The sequence below is a fragment of the Callithrix jacchus genome, chromosome 5 (assembly GCF_049354715.1).
Source record: "Callithrix jacchus isolate 240 chromosome 5, calJac240_pri, whole genome shotgun sequence".
Taxonomy (NCBI): Eukaryota; Metazoa; Chordata; class Mammalia; order Primates; family Cebidae; genus Callithrix; species Callithrix jacchus.
In genome coordinates, this window is record NC_133506.1 from 58,828,322 (window position 1) to 58,852,656 (window position 24,335).

Below are 24,335 nucleotides of genomic sequence, written 5' to 3' on the forward strand. Positions count from 1 at the left end.
GGGGACACAGCCCTGGCAAAGGTGGGCTCCGGGCAAGCTTTCCACTGCTGGGAGCTCACTGGCCCTAGGAGGAGCAGTCTTGGGTCTGAAAGATGTCAAAACATTAACATATGCAGAAAATAAACACACACACATAACAGACAGAGTGAGAGACCATCTGCCCACACAGATCTGCACCTGGGAACACGAAGGCACCTCCACTCCTAATCCGACAGCTGGGAACAGAGTCCACTAACAGGTGGTGGACACAGTGCCTCAGTTTATTCAGACAGAAGAACAAAGGAACAAAGAACAATGAGCTACAACACACACGACACCACGGATGGAGCTCCAAGTCATATGACGAAGAAGTTGGACGTCAAACGCTCGGAAGCAGGGTTCCGTCTCCTTGAAGGTCAGGAGCCAGAGAGGCTCATCTGCCGTGCTTAAGTCAGAGCCACAGATGGGGAGGGGACGCCGACAGGAAGGGCTGGAGTCTCCTCGGAAGAGCATGCATCTCGCCATACGTAAATTTTACCTTAATTTTAAAAAACATCACCGGAAGCAAATACAGCATCATTGTCGAGGTTGATTTGCCGTGGTGGGAACATGGTGCTTTATTTGGATTTCTTTTCTCTCTCTTTTTTTGAGCCTCAGATAAAAAGAATAAAGGGAAAGGGGTCTTCCCCCAGGCAAGTGCCGCCCCCTGCAGGAGGGTCTACGGCAGGAGAGTCACAGCCACTCTGAAGTCACCCTGAGCCAGAAAAGAACATCCCCAGCTGGGCCCAGCACCCCAGGGCCGCTCCCTACAGCTGCCCTCACATCTGGCAGCTGGATCTGCTTATGCAATGCTGATTGGGCTTCTTACATCTGAATCTCTGTCCTCCTCCCTCCTCGGAGACCTGTGTCTCCTGCCAGCTTCCAAGGCCCCTGGATGGCCTTCCTCTCCTGGGGTCTCCCTGCACCCTGGGAGCTCTGGCCAAGGGGCAGCAGGCTCTGATGGTGGAGTGGGGGCAAGTTAGAGCTCGGCAGATGGGGGCCCTGAATGCATGGGGGACCCGGGAGGGGCCGGGGGGGCTGGGGATGCCTAGGACTCAGCATGAGAATCTCCGCGTCCCACTCCTGGCACAAGAGCCCCAGGCTCAGAAGCCCAGTCACAGGCGCCCAGGGGTGGGGGTGACCAGCTACAGTGCAGAAGCAGATGTGGGCAGTATGGGCCCCAGTCTCCTCCCCATTCATGTCACTGCCCTCAGGGACGGGGCGGCACTTCCTGGGCACTCGGCATGTCAAGCTCCAAGCCTCACTGATTATTCTGTTCTTAGGTACCTCCTGACAAGGCCCTGCCCCAGGAGAGCTTGGCTCGGGGACAGAGGGAGAAGACGCAGCAGGACACAGGCCCCGACTGCAGCCCCACCCAGGGCTGGATGGGGTCTGGGGCGGTCGAATGTGGACCACTCAGCAGGAGGCTTCCTTCAACTGCCCTCCTCCAGAACCAATGCCACTCTGGGGCAGGGGACATGCTGTCCTGGCCCCACCCCTCTGGGTCCTTGGGATCACGGTGGGGTGGGGCACCCTGTGCCCACCCTCAGGGGAAGTGCATTTTCCCAGGGCACCTGGGGACACGGGGCTGCCGGTGTGCCATCCTTAGGGGGTGCACTGCTAGGCTCCAGGGTCATGGCCGGAAGCATCTCAGGCCTCCTCCACCTCTGGGCATGGCCTTAGCTCTGCCTGCCCTGCCAGGACAGAGGGCACAGGCCTGTCTGGAAGCCCCACAAGGTTTCTCAGGACCTTCCTGATCCACAGGTCCTGGCACCGCCCGGGTGGAAGTCCTCAGGGATGCCCCCACCAGCTCCCCATAGCTACTGTGACAGGGAGTCCTTCCCGAACCTGGAGGTTCTGAATCAGCCCAGGGCTGATCTCCCAGACTGTGAACCCAGGCGGAAACCCTCGGGGTCCCCAGGGAACCAGAGCCCAGGTCTGGACTCCACTGGGACACTTTCAGCCCAGGGAAATCAGAGCACACAAGTTCCCACAGGGCTGGTAGCCATGAGGTCCCTGTGGAGCCCAGGACACCTGCCACCGAGCCTGGCCCCACGCTGGAAGGCAGAGCCCAGGTCTCAGGACACTCTGGGGTTGGGCGTTCCTGTCTCCTCAGAGTCCTGCCACCCAATTCCTCCCCTCAGTGGGACCAGCTCCACAAAACTCTGTTCTCCAAGGCTCCTCGGGCACAGGACTTGGGTTCTCACTAACTTACCCAAAACACAACAGAACACAATCCCTGCCTGGACCCACTCCTAGCAAAGGAGACTGGAGCACCGCTGGCTCACCCTCATGGGACCAGAGAGGCCCAAGGGCCCTGGGGGAGAGGCTGAGGCCACACAGGCGCAGGACATGGTGGGCAGGAGATGCGGCCAGGCCTCCAGAAGACGGGGCTGAAGAGGGTCCCTTGGGGCAGTCAGGACCATCGCTGGGTCTGCTGAGACACCGGGGTAGTGAGTTCCATCTGCAGGGGAACTCAGGAGACTCTTAAACTGGACTTGGCCCGAGTCCTGCAGGGAGAAGGTGCTGACCCCGCCACCACTTCAGGCTGCTGCCTCCTGGGGCCACAGCCGAACTAGAAGCAGCTCCATACTCGGTGTCCCCAGAGGCTGTCTCTGTCCAAGGCCGTCTTACAGCAGACACCACAGGAGGAACAATCTGGCAAACGTATGGCCCCGCAGAGTCCCGGGAGGAGCCAGCATGACCCTGGGCCGCTACATGGCCCCGATCCCATGCGCCACAGGCCCAGACAGCACAGGCTCCCGCCTGCCCTAGATCATGCCAGCCAGCCAGGGTGGCAGGAAGAGGCCCACAGTCCCCAGCAGGCAGACGATGATGAACATCCAAAGGAAGATGCGGTCGATGACCATGGCCACGTACTTCCAGTCCTCCTTCACCTGCAAGCACAGACCCATCACTGCGGCAGGCCCGGCCGCAACGGGCAGCTCCTCCCCTCCCACCTTCTACCCAAGGCAGCCCGTGCACCCCACACACCTGCACCATGGGGGAAATCAGGGTGCATGGAGAGGCTGCCGGGGCACCCCACACACTTGCACCAAGGGGGGAATCAGGGTGCATGAAGAGGCTGCCCGGGCACCCCACACACCTGTACCATAGGGGGAATCAGGGAGCATGGAGAGGCTGCCTGGACACCCCACACACACCTGCACCACGGGGGGAATTGGGGTGCGTAGAGAGCCAGCCAGAGCTCTGCGGGGCAGCATCACTGCAGCGCAGAGTGTGGCAGGAGGACCTGGGAACCCTGGGAACTCTGGCTGGGCAGACCCCTGTGCAGAGATGGCTCCCCACCGTGCCCTCCGTACTCCCACCTCTTGGCAGGTGGCCTGGCTTGGGGGACACAGGGTAAAGGGGCTCAGACAGCCTGTGAGGAGTCTGCTCTCAGCTCAAGAGCGTTGGGAGGGGCACCATGGAGACCCAGTCCCCTCCCCGTTTTGCAGATGGGAAATGGGGCCCATTGAGGGCACAGCCTGGCTGAGCAGGTGAGACCAGGAGGCTGTGGGTTCCGGGATAATTGGGCCTGACCATGCATACGGAAGCCCAGGAGGGGCTGCTTTGCAGCTGATGGCTCCACAGCGGTGGGGAGACCTGGGGCCAGAGGGGAGACCTGGGGCCAGAGGGCAGCACACGGAGCCTGCAGAGCCGCTGCCATCTGTGGCCTCTCACACCAATCTTCCCAGCCTGTCCCGTTTTCACACTGAGGCGCACAGCAGTCAGGGCTGGCCACGGTCACACATCTGAAGAGGGACAGCAGGTCCCGGCACAGGCCGCCCGGCTCCAGGCCCACGTCTAACCCACAGTTTCGGGGTTAATGCAGGGTGGGCCCCACCCTGGGTGACCCCCCAGGGGCAGAGGCCTGGGGAAGGTGGAGGATGTGGCCTGGTCAGGCCTGGAGTCGGGAAGCCACTCTCAAGGCAGCCGCTGTAGGCAGCCCAAGTGGCCGCTGGCCACTGCCCTGTCCCTGGTACCCCATCCCACATCCCCGGCTTCCCCGTCCCACGCCCCCGGCTCCGCTATGCGGAAGGACCTGAGCTGACCCCTGGCTGACGAGCTGCCTCTGGGCCAGGCCATGAGGGTGTCGTGGGTCCCAGGCCTATGGATGATGAGATGTGGGAGGGGGAGTGCCCATGAGCTCCCGGGCCGCTGTGAGGATAGTGCCGCCTCCTGCTTTGGGGGTGTCTGCTCTGATTTTTCACAGCAAACTTGGTGTCCTGATCATGTAAACTGAACCGAAATGGCCGTTTTTATTTACGGGAAGCCTGAAGGCAAATGGGGTCACTTATAAATAAAATCCTGCCCCCGGCTTCGGCTCTGGGGAGTTGGGACTCAGCCGCCGGCTCGCTCCTTCCCATACGCATTTAGTTCCCTTGCTCTGCGCGCCGCCTTCCATCGGCCTGAGGATGAAGCACAGCCGAAGACCAAAGCCTTCCCTCTGTCCCCGAGGCCGGCTCCTGTGAAGTCAGCTCTGCTTCCCCAGAAGCTCAGAACCAGGTCAGGCAGCAAAAGCCATCGGCCTGAGAAGGCAGCTGGAGGGGGCCCAGGCCCTGCTGACCGCTCTGCTCAAACCCACTGCCGGCTTCAGGGCAGCTTTGATCAACAGTGTAAAAGCATCCGACCCCACGGCGGCACAGCCGGGAGCAGCTGCCTCTTGCTTCAAGAGCTGGGAGCAAAGCACCCATGCTTCTCCAGGCTGCTCTCACGGCTGCAGAACGTTCTGGAACCTGCAGGTGGCTTCGAAGCTTCTTGGGATTCAGTGGGGTGGCTGCATGGGGCAAAAGACTCCCTCACTTCTCAGGCGTGTGGGGCACGCTCCTTGCTTTGGGGCTTGCTTGGCTATGGGGGGCAGGCACCAGACACGTCTGACTAAAATATCGAGGACCGCACCCAGGGCCCTGGCGGAGGTGGCCCCTTCAGATGGAGGTGGCCACTGAGGATGCCAGGCCTGGCACCAGGACTACAGCCGGGAGATGCCAATGAGGGCAGGTGGACGGGCAGGACAGACACAGAGTGGCCACTGTGAGCATCACGGGCTGAGTGGCCGAGGCTGAGACCCCCCGGCTGCCTCTGTGCGTCACCTGTCCAGCTCCACTATCCCGTCTGTGGACCCTGGCCCCCAAGCCTCCCCCCACGCGGCAGGCAGCAAATGTCTGCAGAAGGGAACAGGGAGGCTGTCTGCTGCTGAGGTCGGGCAAAGCTGGCCCAGCCCAGCCTCTCCTGTGTGGAATGGGTCGGAGGGTATGGAGCCACAGGCAACACGGACGTGGCTGCCACATAGCAGAAACTGCAGCTCCTGGAGCTCCTGTGTGGGCGCTGCCTGGTGCAAGAGAGCGAAGGCAGCTAGGCGGGCCCAGGGCCCCGGGGGGGTCTTAGCAGCAGCCCGTGCTCTGCCCCCAGCCCATGGCTCCCCTACCTGTCCCCAGCTTGGCCCCTTGGGGCTGATGGGCTTGGGGTGTGCCCCATCCTGTATCCTTCTCTCCTGCCCCCAGCCCATCCCATCATTTTCTCTGAGCCCCCTGTGTCCAGATCCTAGGTACAGAGGGGTACCAGGGAGGCCCACAGGGCAGGCACAGGTGCACCCTGGGGAAAGTGTCTTGGCAGTGCCTCACTGCGTTCTGGGGACGCAGGTGTCGCTGGGCAGGAGTTCCCAGTGTGCCCCTGTGCTGTGCTAAGACAGTGCCTGCAGCCCCTTGCCCTGCCTTCTGCCGAGGCCTCTGTGTCCCAAAGCTATCGGAGGCCCCGGGATCCACCCTCTGCAGCCACTCGGGGCCACCTGCCCTGCTCAGCCTGGGACCCGTGGCCACGCAGCAGGCTTGGGAAGAGGCTGCTGCTGCGGGGCCACACCATACACCCCAAGGCAGAGCGGCCTGAGGCCTGGGCCCAGCTCTAGATTATTCACCAGCACAGTCACCGGCGGGACTTACCGAGAAGTCTGTGTCTTCGGCCTTCAGGTGGTCCGCGATGTACTGGACGCCCTCTACTGCCCGGGTCAGGGCTGGTGACAGGGGCAGATGCCGGGGCAGCACTTTGGTGCTGCGGGCCTTGAGCGTGGCGCTCGAGGATGTGGAAGGCGGCTCCTTCCTGCATGTGCATTTGCACGGAGAGGCCTGGTCTGGAGGTGGGAGCTCCGCCGAGTGGGCCTTGTGAGAGGCCAGGGTGCCAACAGCCTGGCCGTCCGCCTCAGGGGCGGCATCGTCTCGGGGAGCGCAGTACTGGATGCTCCGAGACCGGCACCGCAGGATACCCTCCGCCACCTCGCCAGGGCTGGACATGTGCTGGACGCTGAGGGACCTGGCTTTGGCCAGCCCTGAGGCCTGGGTACTGTGGGATGAGCGGCAGGGTCCCGGCAAGGGGTGGGGGCTGGCCTTCTCGGCCTCCGGGGGCTGCAGAGCGGGGAGGGGGTCGGAGGGTGACTTGCAGGCATGGCCGGGATCAGCCGGCGTGTCCAGGGGCACACAGAAGGACGGCGAGGGCGGGTGCCAGCTGTGGGTGCCGCTCGTGATGGGGGGTTCCCCCTCGGGCTCGGGCCAGAATCGCGGGGCACTGGCCATCTTGTGCATGGATTCGATGAGCTGCCGGCAATTGTCCTTGACCACGGATGGCCGCTTCATGAGCAGCAGGCGAGGCACGATGTCCAGGAAGACCCTGCGCACCCAGGCGGGCATGGTGTGCGTGCGCGGCGATCGGTGGTGCACGTTGAGCACGAAGACAGTGATGACAATGGACAGGGTGACGAAGATCATGGTGAACAGCAGGTACTCGCCAATGAGCGGGATGACCAGCGAGGTGGATGGGATGATCTCGGTGATGAGCAGAAGGAAGACGGTGAGCGACAGCAGCACGGAAATGCACAGCGTGACCTTCTCGCCACACTCGGAGGGCAGGTAGAAGACCAGCACGGTGAGGCAGGAGATGAGCAGGCAGGGGATGATGAGGTTGACCGTGTAGAAGAGTGGCAGCCGCCGGATGACGAAGGCGTACGTGATGTCGGGGTAAATCTCGGCGCAGCACTCGTACTTCCTGGTGTTGTAGGTGCCCACGGCGTCCACGATCACCCACTCACCGCTCTCCCAGAAGTCCAGCTGGTCCACACGGCTGTGCATGCTCACTAGGTCGATCTTGGCCTTGTCGTAGGTCCAGGAGCCGAACTTCATGGTGCAGTTCTGCTGGTCGAAGGGGAAGAAGGTAACGTCGATGCTGCAGGAGCTCTTGTAGATTGCCGGCGGCGTCCACTGCACCCGCCCATCGTGGAACAGGTGGGCCTTGGTCAGGTGGGTCACGGCAAAGTCCCCATCGGCGCTGGGCAGGGAGAGAGTGAAGGAGTGAGACCACGTCCACGCCCACGCCGCCTCCGTGCTGGGACCCCGCGCCCACACACAGAGGCATTCTCGTGTCACAGGAGCAGAGAAAGGCTGGCGGCCTTGCCCGGGTACACTGCCCGTCTCTTCACTTACTCATGCGCCTTGGCTTAGCATCCCTGAGCTGGGGGTAGCACAAGGTTTGAAGAACAGGAAGGGACCTACGAGCGCCTGACACACACCGAGCATCACTGATGCTGGTGATTCTTCTCCGCCAGTGGAGCAGGGATGGGGCTAGCCTCCCGGCACCTCCCCCTGGGACACATGGCGTCTCCACACCCCTGTGCCACCAAGCAGCACCATGGGCCACCATGGGAATTCCTCACCCAGCTTCTGCCATTAGCCTAAGGACTTGGAGGCCACCTCCCATGTGTGAGCGTGAGGACACCGGGGCAACCTGGGGCGCTGCCGAGGGGCTGCATATGCACCACCCAGCTACACAGCCATGTCTCAGCCAGTGGCTCCAGACTCTCTTTTGTCTTGGGGGACTTGGGTGTCCTGTCCACAGGCCGAGGTGGATGATGGAGCCACAGAGCCAGGGGCTGGTGCACCTGGCACTCCTCCCCTGGTAGGCAGAGCTCCCAGCCCCAGCCCCGGTTTCACAGACAGTGCTGGCTGGGTGGGGTGCACTGCAGGAGTGCATTTGGGGCTGACGTAGCCAGGCTTCAGACGCAGCAGCCGACACCCCTGCCCCACAGAAGGCCCTGCCAATGAGGCCCCGTTAAATTCTCCATCCCCAGGGTTGGTGGGCACGGTGCAGGCTCAGCTCAATGGAGGGCAGCAGGACAGGATGTGTCCTGGGGAGCAGCCCACCCAGCCAGACACCTTCTGTTCTGCCTCTGCTGAGCGCCTGGACCCCTGCCTATCCTTCCTCTGCCCCATTTCCTGAGAGCTTGCAAAGGCCAGGGCCTCCCCAGGTGCTCAGGCAGAGCTGGCCACTGCTTCCCGAGCTTCCTCTGGCTGCACACGAGTCCTGGGGCTGAGCCTGCACCTCGACCCTTTCCCAACCACCAGGGACTTTCCCCTGGTGGAGCCACTGCTGCTGGAGCTCTGCCCTCCAGGTCACGGAGGAGACCTGGCCCCCTACAGCCTCGGTTCCAGGCCTCTGCCCCGGATCTTGTCACTGCTCCACACTGAGGAGGGAGAGAGACCACAAGAGCCACTGCCTGCGTCTCGGTGCCCCACGGCCCAACGGCACAGACTGGTGAGCCCTGAGTCCCTCCAGCTGGGGCCGTGCTTTGCCACCTATTCCAGTCTGGGTGGAGTCAGGCTCAAGTTTCCTTCTTCCCCGCAGCGTCTCTCCAACAACCAATGCCCCCCACCTTCAGGGGCACAAATTCAAATCTCACACAGCAAATGGGGACTACTCCATTCGGCACACACCCTGCAGGAGACGTCAGGGCTGAGCTCGGGAACAGGGCAGGCCACCCTCCCCCAGGGTCCTCGGTCAGCACCATAGGAAACTGCAGGATGAACGCCTGGCCATGAGCTTGTCCTGGACTCGCCCCTGGGCCCAGGCAGGGTCTGAGGAGCCGCCCGGTCCGGCAGGTCCAGGTTCCCGCTCCAGGGCGCACAGGGTGGCGTGAGACCTGCTGTCCTCCCACCGCCACCCCAGTCCAGGTCAGGGAGTTCTGGGCTCCTGCCCCGAAGGACCAATCTTAGAGAAGCCCCAAGTGGACAGCAGGGCCCCAAGTGGGGGTGGCCAAAGCCTGGAGAAGGGCCGAGGCCTCCTGCCCTGCAGCCTGGCCAGCCACCAGCCGCCGCCGCCTGCTGCCCCAGAAACAACCCGAGGTCCTGTCCAGAGAGAGCCTCGGTGACAACTCCCCACAGCCCCAAAGAGAAGGTGGGGTCACCCCACTACCTCCTGCGGCCCATGGTGGGGAGGAGACACAGGAGGACATGGGGTGGCAGCAGCCTCTGCTCTCCTGAGCTGTGATCCTTGGGGGCTATGGTCCTGAGGGGCTGTGGTCCAGGGGGTGCTGTGGTCCTGGCGGGGTCCTGGAGACCTATAGTTCTAAGAGGCTGTGGTCCTGGAGGAACTGGTTCTCAGGGAGCTGTGAACCTGGTGGGGGCTGTGGTCCTGGGGGTTTGCGGTCACAGTGGGGGCTGTGGTCCTGAGAGGCTGCATTCCTGGGGGCTGCATTCCTGGGGTGCCTAATACAGGCTCCCAGAGCTGCTTCTCTGCCTGGCCCAACCCTATCTGGGGCGTTTCCACTTCTCCCTGAAATGCGTTCTTGTGAGTCAGAGGTAGATTCGGTGCTAGGGCCTGGTGGTGCAGGAGCCGGGTCGCTGGGTGGCTTGCAGGGGCAGGGAGCCTGTCTTAAGGGAAGGCCACGGCCCACTCACCACTGACCACCCCCACACTGCGCCTGGGAAAAGCGCCAGAGCTCCTTTCACGTGTGGAGGCCGTTCCCACGGCCATTACTGGGATCAATTGAGTTGGAAAAGGAGCCCAGTGGTTCTTAATCACACAGCAACGTTTATAGGTCAGGCGGGCGCCCTGGGGCCTGGAAGGGGCTGTGGGCAGTTGGCTGGGATGGGAGAGGAGGAAGAGCTTCCATTTGCTTTGTTTGTGGGAGCTGTGGTCCCGCCACACCCAGACCCCGAGCCTGTGACCAGAGACCGTCCCCAGAGGACTCAGCTCAGAGAGCGCTGGCTGCCGGGCGCAGGGCCCTTGGCATGGGTCCTTGGGAAGGACAAGCTGGAGGACAGCAGCCTCTGGAGCCTGGCAATGCTGCCCTGGCTTCCAGGCACAGAAAATCCGTTTCCGTGACCAGACTTGAGCTTGGGCTCCCAGGAGCCAGACACGGGCTTGGCCCAGCCCGAGGCTTTGTTTGCTGGGGACCTGGTGTGCTGTCTGTCCTGGGCAGGGCTTGAGCGTGCAGAGGAAACAGAGGTCCTGCTGGCATGGGAGCCGTCGGGGGCTTCCTCCGCCATCTCCAGGGCACCCTGCAACCCACACTGTTCTCCCAGAAAGCCAGGGATGGGGTCTGATCGTGAAAAGCACTCCAGCCCAAAGGGTTCTCCTGCAGCCATCAAGGGTTTGGGCAAAGATGGCCAGGGTCAGGAGGCAGCCCCAGGCTTCAGGACTAGGCCGGCAGGGATGTCGTGCACAGGTGCCACAGACACTGTCAGGCCCTCAGGCTCTGAATCGCCAGTGCTGAGACCTAAGGATGCCCTCAGCCTCTTTACCGGCCAGGGGGACCCTCCCCTCCTCAAACCCCCAACTTCTCCATTGCTCCTCCTTCTTCCTTTCTGGGCCTACCTGGGCTGGCATGGATGGGGCTGGCATAGGCTGCAAGGGGCCAGGATGGGCCTTGGTGGAGCAGGCCCCGGCCACCCCTGCCCACCAAGACCCCAAAGGGGACTCACTTGTTGTATAGGACAATGTCCGGCCGCCAGATGAGCTCAGAGGGGATGCGGATGGAGGTGACGTTCTCATAGTCAGCTGGGTCCCAGCGCAGCTTGTAGTCATGCCACTCCTGGACCGGACGGGGAGGCCGCAGGGTGAGGGGTGTGGAGGACGGTGAGGTGGGGTAGGGCCAGGGTGGGGTAGCAGGGGGAGGGGTGCAGTGGAAGGGGAGGGTCACGGGGGGAGGGGGAAGGGGCAGGGGGAGGGGGAGGGGCAGGGGTGTGGGACAGGGCCAGGATGGGGCAGCGCCCTCCCACTCACCTGCTTCACCCACACGTTCGTGGTCATCATCTGGTTCTTCTCGTCCTAGAGTAGAGAGAGGAAGGGGGCCATTAACCCTTCAGCACTGGGACACCCTGGGGTGTCTTTCTCTAGCCCTGGTTTCCTCATCCACCGGCACCAGCACAAGGACAGGGTCAGGGTGAGGGTGAGGATGGTGGACACGTGACCTCTGGAGGGGTGAGCACCCTGGGCAAGGATGGTGGACACGTGACCTCTGGAGGGGTGAGCACCCTGGGCAAGGATGGTGGACACGTGACCTCTGGAGGGGTGAGCGCCCTGGGCGAGGATGGTAGACAAGTGACCTCTGGAGGGGGTGATTGCCCTGGGCTAGGATGGTGGACAGGTGACCCCTGGAGGGGTGAGCGCCCTGGGTGAGGATGGTGGACAGGTGATCTCTGGAGGGGTGAGGGCCCTGTCCCTGGATGCACCAAGCCCAGGATGGGACCCTGAGGGGACCTAGGGCTGTGGGGACAAGGCTGTGAACATCTCCAGCAGAAAACTGGGGAGGAGGTCAGCGGCCTCACAGGCTCCCTAGCTATGGACTGGTGTGGCGGGCACTAGGAGCCGCCTTCTGCCCACCTGCCTAGCTCCCTCCCAGCCCTCAGGGCAGCCCCTCTGCAGCAAGGGCCCCCATGTGGGCATGCACAGCCAGCAAAGCTGCCCCGGCACATCAGTGGGTTCCACTGCTGTCCAGGGTGGCCCCTCCAGGACTGTGCCTCATGACCTGAGCAAGTGGGACCCCAGCTGGGTCACTCAAGGTCACTGTGTGCAGCCGGGCCACTGGCCCCAGCCCCTTCCAGCCCACCCCACCCACCTCCTTCCACATCCCCCCAGGACCACGTCCCCTCAGAAACGTGTCCCCATAGGGCATAGGGCCACGTCCTCACAGGACCACATCCTACAGGGCCACACCCTCAGGACCATGTTCCCACAGACCACATCCCCACAGGACCACATCCCTACAGACCACGTTCCCTCAGGACCACGTCACAGGACCACATCTTCACAGGGCCACAGTCCCCTCAGGACCAGGTTCCAACAGACCACATCCCCACAGGACCACGTCCCCACAGGACCACATCCCTCAAGGCCACGCCCCTCAGGACCACATCCCCACAGGACCACATCTCCTCAGTACCACATCTCCCCACAGGACCTCATCTCAGGACCACATTCCCTCAGGACTGCATGCTGTGTGTATCAGGAAGCTCCAGGGTCCTCAGAACCCGCTTCCTGAGGCCAGCCCTAGCTGCCTGCCCATTGCCCAGTGCCCTGCCCCCTTGCAGCCATCACTCTTGGTGCCCTTGAAGCTGGAGGACAGGTCAGCACCATACACTTCACCACCATTCAGCCTCGGCCTAGGCTGGTGGGAATCAACGTGGCTTTCAGACCCTCCCCTGCAGCCAGTCCCGGGGCCTGAGCTCACACATGCAGCTCACTAGCCCTCCCCTCCGGGACAGACCCCGGTGATGACATCCACGACAAGGATAGAAGCCTGCAAAGGGGCTCAGGTGAGCCCCAGGCCCTGGTGGGACGGGCAGTGGGCCAGACACGAGGCAGCCCCTTCTGCACACATGTGGCCCTCGGCCTTTGGCCAGCACCCAGGAGCTGTGCGTGTTGGCGTATGTCTTTCGCCAGCTGCAGGGTGGCGGGGGAGGCAGGAAGCTGTGGGAGCCTTGTTGCTGGGTATGCTCCGGGCCTCAATGTCTCCTGGGCAAACTGGGGGCTCTGCAGTGGTTAGGGAGCCACAGACTGAGCCCTGAGCTCAGGTAGGCAGCCAGGTGGGGGGGTGGCAGACCCAGAGTCTCGGGCAGCTGCCAGCGGCCACCTCTGCCAGCCACCACTTTGCAGCCGTGTTTGCAAACCTCAGCAGGCTTGCCAAGCCTGTGCAGCCCGCATTGTCTTCTGGCTGGGCCTCCACCGGAGACACTCCACAGGAGCCACTCAGACACAGTTCCAGGACACTGAGGGCAGGGGTCTGGGTGGCCCACCCTGGATGGGGCTGGCTGACCGGAGTCTCCACTCAAGGCCCTGCACAGGCAGATGCCACCACTGAGAGCAGCCTGTACGCAGGAATGTGGCTGCAGCTCCCCACACCTCCCAAAGGCCCTGGTGTGGCCCAGTCAGCCTGGGATAGTGAAGCAGCTCTTACCCCGTTTCACAGGAACACAGGCCCAGGGTTACCTAACACGCACGGCACCAGCCTGGGCGTGGTGCCTCCCAAAGAGGAAATTCTCCCGAAACCCAGCGGCTCCTCACTCAGCAGCAGACCCAAGCTTGGAGTCCTGGCAAGTGAGGCCTTTGCTGTTCTTTGCTTCGGAAGGTGCCTAGGCCCTGTACTGAGAACCCGGCCATGTGGAGTGCTTCTTCAGAGGGGGAAGAAAGGGCAGGGCCTGGCTGGGATGCTCAGAACCAACCCTTGGCTGGGGCTCTGGTGGGGTGGGGTGGAGCTGGCAGCTGCCATTCTGGTGCACCAGGCCAGGCCCAACACTCACAACCATGGGAAGTGTTGATGGCTGTGTCCCCTCTGCCCACCCAGACCCCAGTGCTCTCTACAGTGCGACCTCAGTCCCAACGCGAGTCGGCTGCACCCCCACCTACCACATCGATGAGCTGAGCGATGGACAGGCCAAAGCGGACAAGGACCACATCCGAGATGTTGGCCACGGGTCGTGACCACTTGTTGTAACCAGAGAAGAGTTTCTTCAGGAGCCGCTCCTCCGCGTGGGCCCTGGTCTCCACATGGCCGCTGGCTGCAGGCAGAGGCAGGCCAGGGGCTCGGTGCAGGCCGAAAGGAGCCGGGAGCTGTCCAGGAGCTGTCCAGGCTGCCCCAGCCCCCTGCCAGGCAGGCTCACCATGCCCGCTTCCTTTCAGCTCCTCACATGAGCGCCCCCCACCGAATGACCTGTGTGTGTGCCGGGCGTGCCGTGAGCTGCCCTCCCTCAGCCTCTCTCCCACCCCGGGTGTCACTGAGATTCTCTCCGGGAAGCCTCCCAGACCCCTCAGCCCACGGAGTCCTTCTCAGCACCTTGACCGCACCACAAACCAGACAGTGGATGGGCCAAGCACTGTGTGGGTCCCCTGCCACACCGACTTCCAGGGAGGGGCTGCGCCTCTAGCAGCCTTCGAGTCAGCGGGGTTGAGGGGGGAGGTGTAAGGACAGCGCAGAAGGGGCACAGGACATCGGGGCCAGCCAGGCAGGGAGGTGGAGGAAGGGGGAGGATGCGGCCCCCAAAAGCCCAGCTTCCTGCGGCACCTCCCGTGGTTCATCCATCCCCTGATGCCCGAGGAGTGTTGTTCAGATGCAGCCTCCTTGGCGCCCCAGCCTGCCTGTGCTCTTGGTCAGACCCAGAACGCCCTTGATGGGCCGCTCTGGAGGAGCAAAGCCCCATGGTCCATCTGTTCCAGGTCGCCGAACGCAGGTCTGAGGCACTCCCCACCTGTCCTGGGCGCTGCCACTTGGGGCGGCTGGGATGGAGGGGGAGACCTCCACCTCCCTGCTGGGTCCCGCTCGCACATGAAGACAGGACCCGGGGAGGGGTCAGTTCTACGTCCCCCGTCCCCCAGGACCCGTGACTCCCATCCCAGAGTCCCCACCCCAGACCGATTCTTCCTGCAGAAAAGGTGGATGGGGGCCGCCAAGGTCAGAGGCCGCCCCTCTGATCCCCTAAACCGAGGAGGCGCGCACCGGCGTCTTTGGGGAAACGTAGCCGTGGATGGGGGAAGGACGAAGGGGGCTCCACCTCGGCTCAAGTTGGAGCTTATGGGTCCAACCCCGAAACAGCCGTGGAACCCCCCGCCCCGCCCCCACGGAAACCCCCTTTCCTGGCCCTCCGCGTTCCGCGGGCGGTTAACCCCTTCCTCACCCAGCCCAGCCCTCGGGGAAGGGCGGCAGTGCGCCAGGGATGGGGGAGCCTCGCGGCCGCCCCGCTGCGCGCACCCGCGGCTGGGGATCGCAGTCAGGAGCCTCCTTCCTTCGGCTCCAGGGGTCCCGAGCTACCCGAACGCGGACAAAAGGGGGCCCAGCGGCGCCCCGAAACTTACCGCGCAGGAGGCCGGCCCCCAGGAGCAGCAGCAGCGGCGACAGCAGCCGCTGCGCCCCCGGGCCCCCGAGCTCCATGGCGCACGCACCTCGCGGCTCTAGATGCGGGCGGCTCCCGGCTTCCCCGCGCCCCGGCTCCGAGGCCCGCGGGCGCCCAACTTCATGCCCCCTGCGCCTCGCGGGCCGCTTCGGCCGCCGGGCCGGGTTCGCTCGCTTCTCCCGCGGGGCGCGGTGCGGCGGCGGCGGCGGCAGGGCCGGGAGCGCAGGGCTGTGGGCTCCGTGGCGCGGCCCCGCCCTGCCCTGCCCGCCTCAGCCGGCTGGGAGGGGGAGCAGGGGATGGGGGAGGGGGGGAGGAGGAAGGGGAGGAGGGAGAGGGGGAGGAGAGAGGAGGGAGCCGGGGGACGCGAAGATTGAGCGGGGACTGACCGCGCTCTCGGGGGACAGGAAGGCTGCGCTCGCCCCGGGCGGGGGTAAAGTTTCCTCGTCCTCCCGGGGTTCCGGACGTGCCTGAGCCGGGGATGGGAACCCCGTGATCGCTGAGTGCGCCTCGGGGGTCCCGGAGCCGGCTGGCCTCGCTCCCCACATCTCCAGCCTCGGCACCCGCTGCCTCACTCGAGGCGGGGCGCGCATGGGGGGCGGGGGATCCGGGCGCCAGGAGGGGCTCATCTCTCGCATCTGGGCAACTCCATCGCCCGGGCCGCTGTCTGAAAAGCGCGTCTCTGGTCTTGTTCCCCCGCGACCAGCTCAGGAAGGCGCCCACTTTATACGCCCGCAGCCCCCGCCTGCCGGGTTCCTCCGCCGGGACCCTGGGCGTCAAGAAGAAGCCCAGGCCCTGCGCCGCCTTCTGGGAGGAAGACCCCGCCCCTAGGAAGCCACTTCTCACTGCCTCGAGGTCCCGCCTGGGGTCAGAGTCTGTCGCCCCTCCCCTCCCGTGAGCCGCTTGCGAGTCCTGTGGACTGTGTGGCCATGAGGTCACGCCCCCATCCTCCGCTCTGGGGGCAGTGGGTGAGGGACAGTAACAGGGTCTCCCGCCGAGTGCTTGGAGAGCCAACCCCAGGCGCCCCTAGACTGTCCTTGAACAATACGGGGCGCCCCAGAGGCAGCGCACGGCCCCCAGGGAGGAGCCGGCCCTCAGGTGGCTGCCGAGGTGGCCGCCCACAGAGCAGCAGGTACTTTGGAGGAGGGGCGCCTTGTGCGGCTGAACCTTGAGTGGGTGCGGGAGGAGAGGGCGCAGCTTTGTCGAACCGTCCGACCCGGCCGTCCCCGCAGCCGCGCCCCTGGCCCAGCCTCAGGCTCTGCAGCTGGGACTCAGCCCCCGAAAAACAGAGACTTCTGTCGGTAATGGAAGGCAGAGCAGAAGGGGCTGGAGGGGGCCCGTGACTCTCCCTCCAAGGCTGCAGGGCTGCTGGTTGGGGGAGGGGGGTGTCTGTCAGGAGTTCCCCTGGAGCAACCCCCACCCCAGCACAGGCCTGGGGCTGCCACAGCTCCTGCCCCTCCCATCGCCCCTCCCATCTCCCTGCCCCTACCCCCTACCTTCTTCCCCCTCCTTCTCCCAGCTTCTCCCAGCAGCTGCCCCTGCCCACCTCTCCCACACTCCTGGTCCAGGTTGAGCTCTTGCACCTCACACACCTGCTCTGGGACAGGCAGAGCTGTCTGTCCACTCTGGGCAGTGCCTACAATTAGCAATTTCAGAACACAGCCGCTGCCCTCTAGCCTGTCCGAAGGCACTGCCCTGCTTCTGTGGCCTTCCCAGGCGCTGGCCCAAGCAAGAAGTATGCAGGGACCTCCCACATGCACGGCCCCTTTGAGGCAGGCGCTTCAGTTATGCCTGCTTTACCAAAGAGGTAACAAAGGTGCAGAGAGGCTGAAGCTCACACAGTCAGTAGTGGGATTCCAACCCAGGCATCTGGCTGTGGGGCGGCACCCTGGCCTCTGGCTGGTCTCATGCAGTCTTGGACTGAGTTGCCCTCACTGGGAGAGCCTCCTGGGGTACCCGAAGCCCACCTTCCTGCAGTGTTTCCTGGAGCCACAGGTCTCCCCACCTGCCCTGCTGACAGCTCTCCCTCAGAGCACCCTGCACATCCAGGTCCTATGTCCCTAGGCAGACTGAAGCCTCCCAAGGAAGGACCCCTCTCCTTGCTCTCCCCAAGCCCGGGGTTCTTCTGGTCTACACTAAGCCCCTCCAGGGGCAGCTCTGTGCCAGGAACTAGAAGGTTTCAAGCTGGATAGAGATTTGGGCTGAGCAAGCAGCTGGCGAACAGGGAGGGGAGAAGAACAAACCCCCTGAGGCCCCGGGGGGCCAGCCTGCTGACCTTTCACTCACTCACAGAGCCCACCCCCACCCCCACCTCCTTTGGCACAGCCCACGGGGCTCCCTGCTCAGGAAGGGAATGGAGAGGTGGCCAGGCCAGGGGGTGGCTCCCAAAGGGGACAGAGCAGCCTCTGCCGTCTGGTTCAGGCCCCACCTTGGTGAAAAGTTCCTGCCTTCGGCCTCACAGAGCAAACGCCTTTGGCAGGCAGAGTGATTCCATATTCTTTTGTCAGGGGAGAGGCCGGCCATATTGCAGTCCCTGCTGGAGTCCCTGTGAAATGGGTTTATTGTTTCTCTGACCTGGCAGCCAGCTAAAACGGGGTTCATCTCCTGCGGGTAAAGTGATGCCCACTTCGTGCGTTCCACACAGAGGGGCCCTGTGCCCCACCCTCTCGTAGCATACCAAAGACTCCTTTGGGAAGAGGACGCCCCTGCTCCCGCGCTTGAGCTCCTGGTTTCTCCCTGGACTTGTGAAAATTGAGGTATGCTCCGAAGGTTATCTGGGGTCAAAGAGGAGGGGGAGGTGGTGAGCTGGGTGAATCCCTGAAGCCTCCCTAGAGGAGGAGGCATGTGGAAGGGCGGCCCCAAGGACCACCGACATCCACCCAGCCATGCACTGTGGGGTGGGGGGGGCGCGGTTTGTTTAAACTCAGGATTCTGGAACCCCACCCTCAGAGACTGTTCAGTCTGGGATGAGGCCCTCAAATCTGTGGCTTCCAACAGCCATTACTGGACAGCTCCGAAGCAGGAGCACCTGAGAAATGTCGGCTCAGAGCCACTTGGCCCAGGGCTGATGTGGAGGTTCAGGGTCCCCCACCCCAGCCAGGGCTTAGCGTGAGCCTGGTGTCCTGGCCTGGGGCAGAGGCTGGAACTTCCCTGAGTTGGTGCAGGGGAAGAGGCCATGGGCCTCTCGGTAGGAGCCTGGCAGAGGCTCTGAGACTGAGCCAGCTCTGCCGTTTCTGTCACCTCTTCGCTTTTCTAACAAAGCAGGCCCAGGCTTCCACAGGGTCAAACGCTCTCCAGCCAATGGCTAGCCCTGGTGGGTTCCCGAAGGTGAGTTCTCCCAGAGAGCCCAGCCAGAGCCAGTGGGCCTGTCTATCGGAGCCAGGGGCCAGGCTGGGTCAGCTGGATGCTCAGGGCTCTGGCAACACAGCCCTGCTGCGGAGTGCGCACGCTCACACACGTTGGTCCAACCCCGAGGCTTTCCCGTTGGATTTGCTAATGCAGCAAGATTAATCGGGTCTAAGTCATTAATTTGCGCAGCCCCTCCCTCCCACCTGCGCCCGCTGGAGAGTGCTGGCTGTGGGAACCCAGCAATCACGGAGGCTGAATTAGATTCTTACTCCACACCCCAGCCCTTTCCTCTGCTGCTCCTGAAATTGCTGCTTCAAAGAAAATAAACTCTGGATGCAAAATCCAGTGAGACCAGCTTTGGGGGCACAGGTCTTCCTTGGTCTGAGTTGCCCTAGGGGGCTTTCAGGTGGATTGAGGAGCATAACCAGGCCCTTACAGACGCCAGCCCCTGCCCTATCCCCACTGATGTCACCACCAACTCCAGCCCTGCCCCCCACCTCCATCGATGTCACCACCCCAGGGGGTGGCCGAGGGAGGCAGGAGGACCTCAGCCCCGGGTTGAGGTGCTGGGACGAGCTGTGTACTGGACAGGGGGCCCTGCCTGTTCTTCCATACCCGCCAGTGGCCTCCCCCTCCTCCAGCTGGGCCTTACCCATCCCTACCCCGCTCTGTGAAAACTCTGTCCCACCCAGCACCCCCAAGAGAAAGCTGTCACCAGCTGTGCTCCCTGTCCCCGGCTGTGCTCCCTGTCCCTGGCTGTGCTCCCTGTCCCCGGCTGTGATCCCTGTCCCTGGCTGTGATCCCTGTCCCTAGGTGGTGCTCCCTGTCCCTGGGTGTGCTCCCTGTCCCCAGCTGGTGCTCCCAGCTCCCTGCCCTCTGCTGTGCTCGATGTCCCTGGCTGTGCTCCCTGCCCTCTCCTGGTGCTCTGCCCTGCAGGGAACAGAGAATGTTTTCCTCGGGCTGATGAGAGAGAGGAGACCTTTGAGCCCCATCTTTGTCCATTTTGTTTCAGCACAAGTTTTGAAGACAGTTAGGTGTAAGAGAAACCCGGGGATGGGCCCGGATCTGCAAAGGGGCAGCACATTCTCCTCAGGCCCCCTCCTTCCCCACCCGGAGCTGCCTTTGCTGAAACGCTGAAGGGGCACAGACACTGGGATGACGGTGGGGAGATGGAGAGGTTGGCTGAGAGCCCCAATTCCTTCCACGCGTCACGACTTGAAAGTCACCAAAGGTGGCCGGGTGCAGTGGCTCAATCTTGTAATCCCAGCACTTTGGGAGGCCGAGGCAGGTGGATCACGAGGTCAAGAGATCGAGACCATCCTGGTCAACATGGTGAAACCCATCTCTACTAAAAATACAAAAAATTAGCTGGGCATGGTGGCACGTGCCTGTAATCCCAGCTACTCAGGAGGCTGAGGCAGGAGAATTGTCTGAACCCAGGGGGCAGAGGTTGCAGTGAGCCGAGATCGTGCCATTGCACTCCAGCCTGGGTAACAAGAGCAAAACTCCGTCTCAAAAAAAAAAAAAGAAAGTCACCAAAGGTTTTCCTTGTAGGGGGAGCGGGCGCAGCACCTTAAGCCAAGCCCCCCGCCCCTTCCCCTCCCTAAGACGCCAGCAGCTCATCCCCACCTTCCCCACCAGAGCCTTGAAGCAGAGGCCGAGCCAAGCCAAGGTCAGGACCTGCTGCCACGGTGGATTTCCTCCTGTAGGGACAGCTGGGGCCTGAGGGTGAGCTGCCCCAGCCGCTGCCACAGGTGTCCTGGCTCGCCGGGTGTCTCTGGCCCAGAGCCGTGGCCGTCTGCAGCCCCCCTCTCCCCTGAGTCCTCTGAATGGGGCTCCTCCAGCTCTGAGGGGCTTCTGCCACACCTGGGCTTCCTGACAACTGGGTCCCGCCCTGTGACACTTGCCAGGCTGTGTGTAGATAGCTCTTTATCTCTGTTGGCCCCACTCAGGTTTCCCAGCTGTAAGTGTTTCTGCCCCTCCCTCCGCACTCCCTGCCTCTCTGCTGAGTAGTTAATTAACTATAAACACGCTCCAGCCTCCCCATGAAGCTGCGGCATGAATGAGAACGAGCGGCCACCCAGCTCAGTCTCCAAGTCTCCAAGGACTGCCCCAAGGGGAGGCTGGCACCAGCAGAGGGCTGGACCCTGGCTCTGCTGGCCCAAGGGACCTCAGGCAAATCACCTTGTTTTCCTCAGCTGTGGGGACAGTGCCGGCCCCTGAGCCCCGGGGCTGTTGTGAGGATGGAGAAGGTCTTGAAGGCTGCAGCCCCCGAGTCCTCTCTGCAGCCTCTGGCAGTTATTCTGAGCGCTCAGGGAAGCCCCTGCGCCGACATCTGAGGCTCACGGTTCAGTGGCTTCAGGGTCCCAATAGGCGGGGGCCGGGCAAATGTGGTGCAGCCAGGGCAGGGGGCAGGCCCTGGGGTCTGTGGCCATCAGCTCACACCCACATCAGGGGCTGAGGCTCCCCCCAGCACCCCCTCCCAACCCAGAGGACACTCCCAGCCCTGAGCAGCGGGCTCTGAGCAGGCGTCGGGAGAGGGAGTGCATCTTGGCTCTTTGTGAGTAATTCCGTCCTGACAGGCCACTGGCACAGAAAAGCCCTTTGTCCCAGCCAGCTGGCCACCTGCTAACGATATCCAGCCTGCACCCTTCCAAGGCCACCTCTTCGTCCAGAAAGGATGGGGGCAGCTCCAGCCCAGGAGGCATAGGGCCACAGCTTCCCTGGGCCGGGGATGGGGAGGGTGGACGAAGGCTCCAAACACCTCTGCATGCTGGCCGAGAGTGTGGATGGAGCCCAGGTGGCCGTCAAGGCCTGCTGTAGATCCAGTAACCCCTCCAAGGAGAGTGCTGAGTCCTGGGAAATTCTCTTCCTCCTCCTTCACCTCCAAGTCACCCTGCCCTCTCCTGTGTCCTCAACCAGCCCCAGTAGAGAGCATCCTCCTACTGCTGCAGAAGCAGCTTTGCTCAGTGCCCACGAGACCTCCAGAGCTGGCCCCTCTGGGCCCATAGAGGCACCCATGAAATTCCAGTGCACGGTGAGGGCCTGAGCCCAGGCTCCCATGTGGGTTCCATCACATCACACACTGTGTGGCCCTCACATCCTGTCCCCCTGACTGCCCCTCTTCCCAGGGCATGTGCCCAGAGCCCGCCTGAGCCTCCTTGGGCATATCAGGGCCCCCACTTTCTGGGGTGCATCTGAGCCATGGGACCCCAAGTCAGGAGATCCAAGCCAGGCCTGGCTCTGCCCCCTCCAGGTGCAGGACCCTGGGCAGGTCCTCCCAGCCCCTTAGCCCAGCCTCCCTACCCATAAAATCGGGGCTTTCCCCGTCTGCAAGGCTTTGAGAGCAGGACTGTCTCTAACCAAGAGGATGCTGCAAACTCCAGAAAGCCCCCGTCCCAGGGAACACCAGGAGAAGCTGTCAGAAAAGCAACCCCTGGACCACCGCCGTGTGTGTGCCTTCCCTCCCCCACTGCCGAAACCACACAAACCTCCTTAAGGTCACAGGTTCCCCAGGGAGCAACATGGGCCACACCAGACATGCCCTGCTGGACCTTCTAGGCCAGTTCCTGGGGAACCCATGTCCCACACACACCAGCCGGAAAAGGTGGCAACGTGGGGTCTCCCTCCCCCCAGCCAAGCCAACTGTGTCAGCAGGTGGACGTCTTCCAGCTGCTGAGAATGAGCCAAGGGACCAGGATGGCCACCCAGCTCCTGCAGGTGGAGAGAGGCTCCCTGAGGCCAGAGCTGGCTGAGGTGTGTGTGCATGTGTGTATGTGTGTGTGTCTGTATGTGTGCACAGGGTGTGTGTGAGAGGTGATGTGCACAGGGTGTGTGTGTGCAGGGTGTGTGTGCATGAGAGGTATATGTGCAGGGTGTGGGTGTGCAGGAGAGGTATGTGTGCAGGGTGTGGGTGCACCAGGCTTATATATGCATGCACAGGGTATGTGTGCACACACGTGTGTGTACATGGACTGTGTTTCATGAGATGTCTGTGTGCAGTGTGTGTGTGCACAGGAGCATGTTTTCACAGGCAGGAGTGTGACAGTCACCTGCTGACAGGCAGCCTCACCCCTGCCCTCTATCCCCAGAGTCCAGCCCCAAGGCCTCCGCTCATTTCCGGAAACGGCCCTGACCAGCTCTCCTGCCCAAGAGGGTCCCCTGAGAGACAGGTGCTCCATGTACCCGCAGCCTCAGCCTCTGCGTTGTCTTCCCTGGATCCAGGGGTGGGGGCCCTCCTACCACCGCCTTTTTCAGCCTGTGGTTATGGAAACTCAGGTCCCCAGGCCCAGGGGCTAATTTCAGAGAGGAGAGGTTTCTTTTGCCAGGCAATTGCATTTTCAAATCAGCATATTCCTCTGAAATTGGGAGCAGAGGTCAGGTTTCATCCCCACAGCCACTGGGGGTCCTGGGCATCCTCAGGCTCTGCCTCCCAGCACCAGGTGGCCCAGAGTTCTGAGGCCTCTCGGGGACCTCGAAGCCTGCAGCTCAGGCACCTCCTGTACTGCCAGGAAACCAGGGCACCGCTCAGTCACACCTGGTGCCAGGGCTACCTGTGCTCTGCCTCTGGCCAAGCCTGCCCTCTTGGGGCAGCGTTGGTGCCAAGTCTGAGACACTGCCCACCTGGTGAGGGGCACAGCCGGGCCCTCCAGGAGCTCAGTGCCTACTCCCACTTGTCCCTCCCCAGCACTCAAGGCAAGACCAAGACCACACCTTGGCCACCCCCTCCTCATTCCCAGCCCCACCCACCCTCTGGATTCGTGCAAAGCCAGCACCATGACAAGTGTGCCCCATGCTGGCGTCCCCTCACATCCTGGCCCCAGCTTGGGGCCCATAGTGAGCCCCCACCAGCCTGGTCTCCTTCCTTACAGGAAGGGGACACTGGACACTCAGCCTCCTACAGGAGTCCAGAGCCAGGACTGGGTGAAGGTGCCTTTGGGAGGAGGCGGAGGAGTGTGTGGATTGGGACCCAGCTGGACACGTCCCTGTGAGCTGGCATGAGTGCCGGTGGATCCTTGGTGGGCTGGTGCCAGCGTGCCCTCACGGGGATTTTGCACTCTGCCAGCAGGAGGGGCAGCTCAGGTCCCACCTGCCTTGAGTTTCTGAGCATAGCCTTGGGGGGCAGGGGTCATGTGCCGAACAGAGCCCTTGTCAGCTTCCAGCATGTTCCAACATTTATCACAACAGATGGACTGTCACGAGCGCCTGCGGTGGCATTATTATTCTGTTACTCCCCTAGTGACAGAGCCAAGGGCTGGGGAGAGGGACCCAGTCCCGCCTGGCCGAGCCCAGGGCCCTTCCCTTTCCACCAGTGTCACAGCTTCTTGACAGCCCATTCCCCAAACCTGGCCCCCCCAGCGCCCACCTGGGGACTCTGGCTGCCCCCGCCCCACCCGTAGACGAAGAGCCCAATCCTCCCCAGCCGTGCTGGAGGGTGGAGAGTTCTGTCAACCAGCGCTACTTCCTTATCCACAAAGATGTGTCTACAAATAGCTCGTCACGCCTCCAATCCAGAAGTACTGTGTCGTTTTAAAAATGAGTGCAGCCAACGCAGCCGCCAGCCCGTCCTCGGCTACCTGGGCCCCTGGCTGGCTCCTGTGGCACTGTGGAGCCTCCCGAGTCATCCGGAATTGAGCCGACAGCTTCCTCTAGTGGGCTGCCCTCACTCACCCTCCTCCCAATCCTTCTCTTCCTTGTGGCAAATGGGAGGTGGGGGCAGCCTCGATCCTCCTCTGTGCCTGGCTGTTTCGGTGCCGCCACCTTTGCCCAGGTTCACCGTCTCTTACTTGCGTGACATGCTTCTGCCCCATTCTCAGGAAGGCC

General features: G+C 63.0%; 1 protein-coding gene across 3 annotated transcripts; it reads right to left on the bottom strand.

Annotated features, from left to right (window-relative positions):
• Positions 1–239: 239 nt before the first annotated feature.
• CHRNA4 (cholinergic receptor nicotinic alpha 4 subunit) lies at positions 240–15,424 on the bottom strand. 3 transcript variants are annotated; one of them, XM_035302894.3, is made up of 6 exons: positions 15,130–15,424; positions 13,687–13,838; positions 11,065–11,109; positions 10,764–10,873; positions 5,958–7,332; positions 240–2,915 (listed from the first exon to the last, which is right to left on the bottom strand). In XM_035302894.3, exons 1-6 carry the CDS (start codon positions 15,203–15,205, stop codon positions 2,790–2,792), a joined length of 1,884 nt encoding a protein of 627 aa, XP_035158785.2. In that variant the 5' UTR covers positions 15,206–15,424; the 3' UTR covers positions 240–2,789. The 3 variants fall into 3 exon arrangements, with proteins under 3 accessions (XP_035158785.2, XP_035158787.2, XP_035158786.2); XM_035302895.3 differs by lacking the exon at positions 240–2,915 and adding an exon at positions 4,668–4,798; XM_035302896.3 differs by lacking the exon at positions 13,687–13,838.
• Positions 15,425–24,335: the final 8,911 nt, after the last annotated feature.

Bases quoted from the DNA above. Each gene is read 5' to 3' on its own strand.
- CHRNA4 (XM_035302894.3), bottom strand. From the start codon at position 15,205: ATGGAGCTCGGGGGCCCGGGGGCGCAGCGGCTGCTGTCGCCGCTGCTG. The intron at 13,839-15,129 runs GTAAGTTTCGGG...CTCTGCCTGCAG, and splicing joins GGGGGCCGGCCTCCTGCGCG to CCAGCGGCCATGTGGAGACC. The intron at 11,110-13,686 runs GTAGGTGGGGGT...TCTCTACTCTAG, and splicing joins TCGCTCAGCTCATCGATGTG to GACGAGAAGAACCAGATGAT.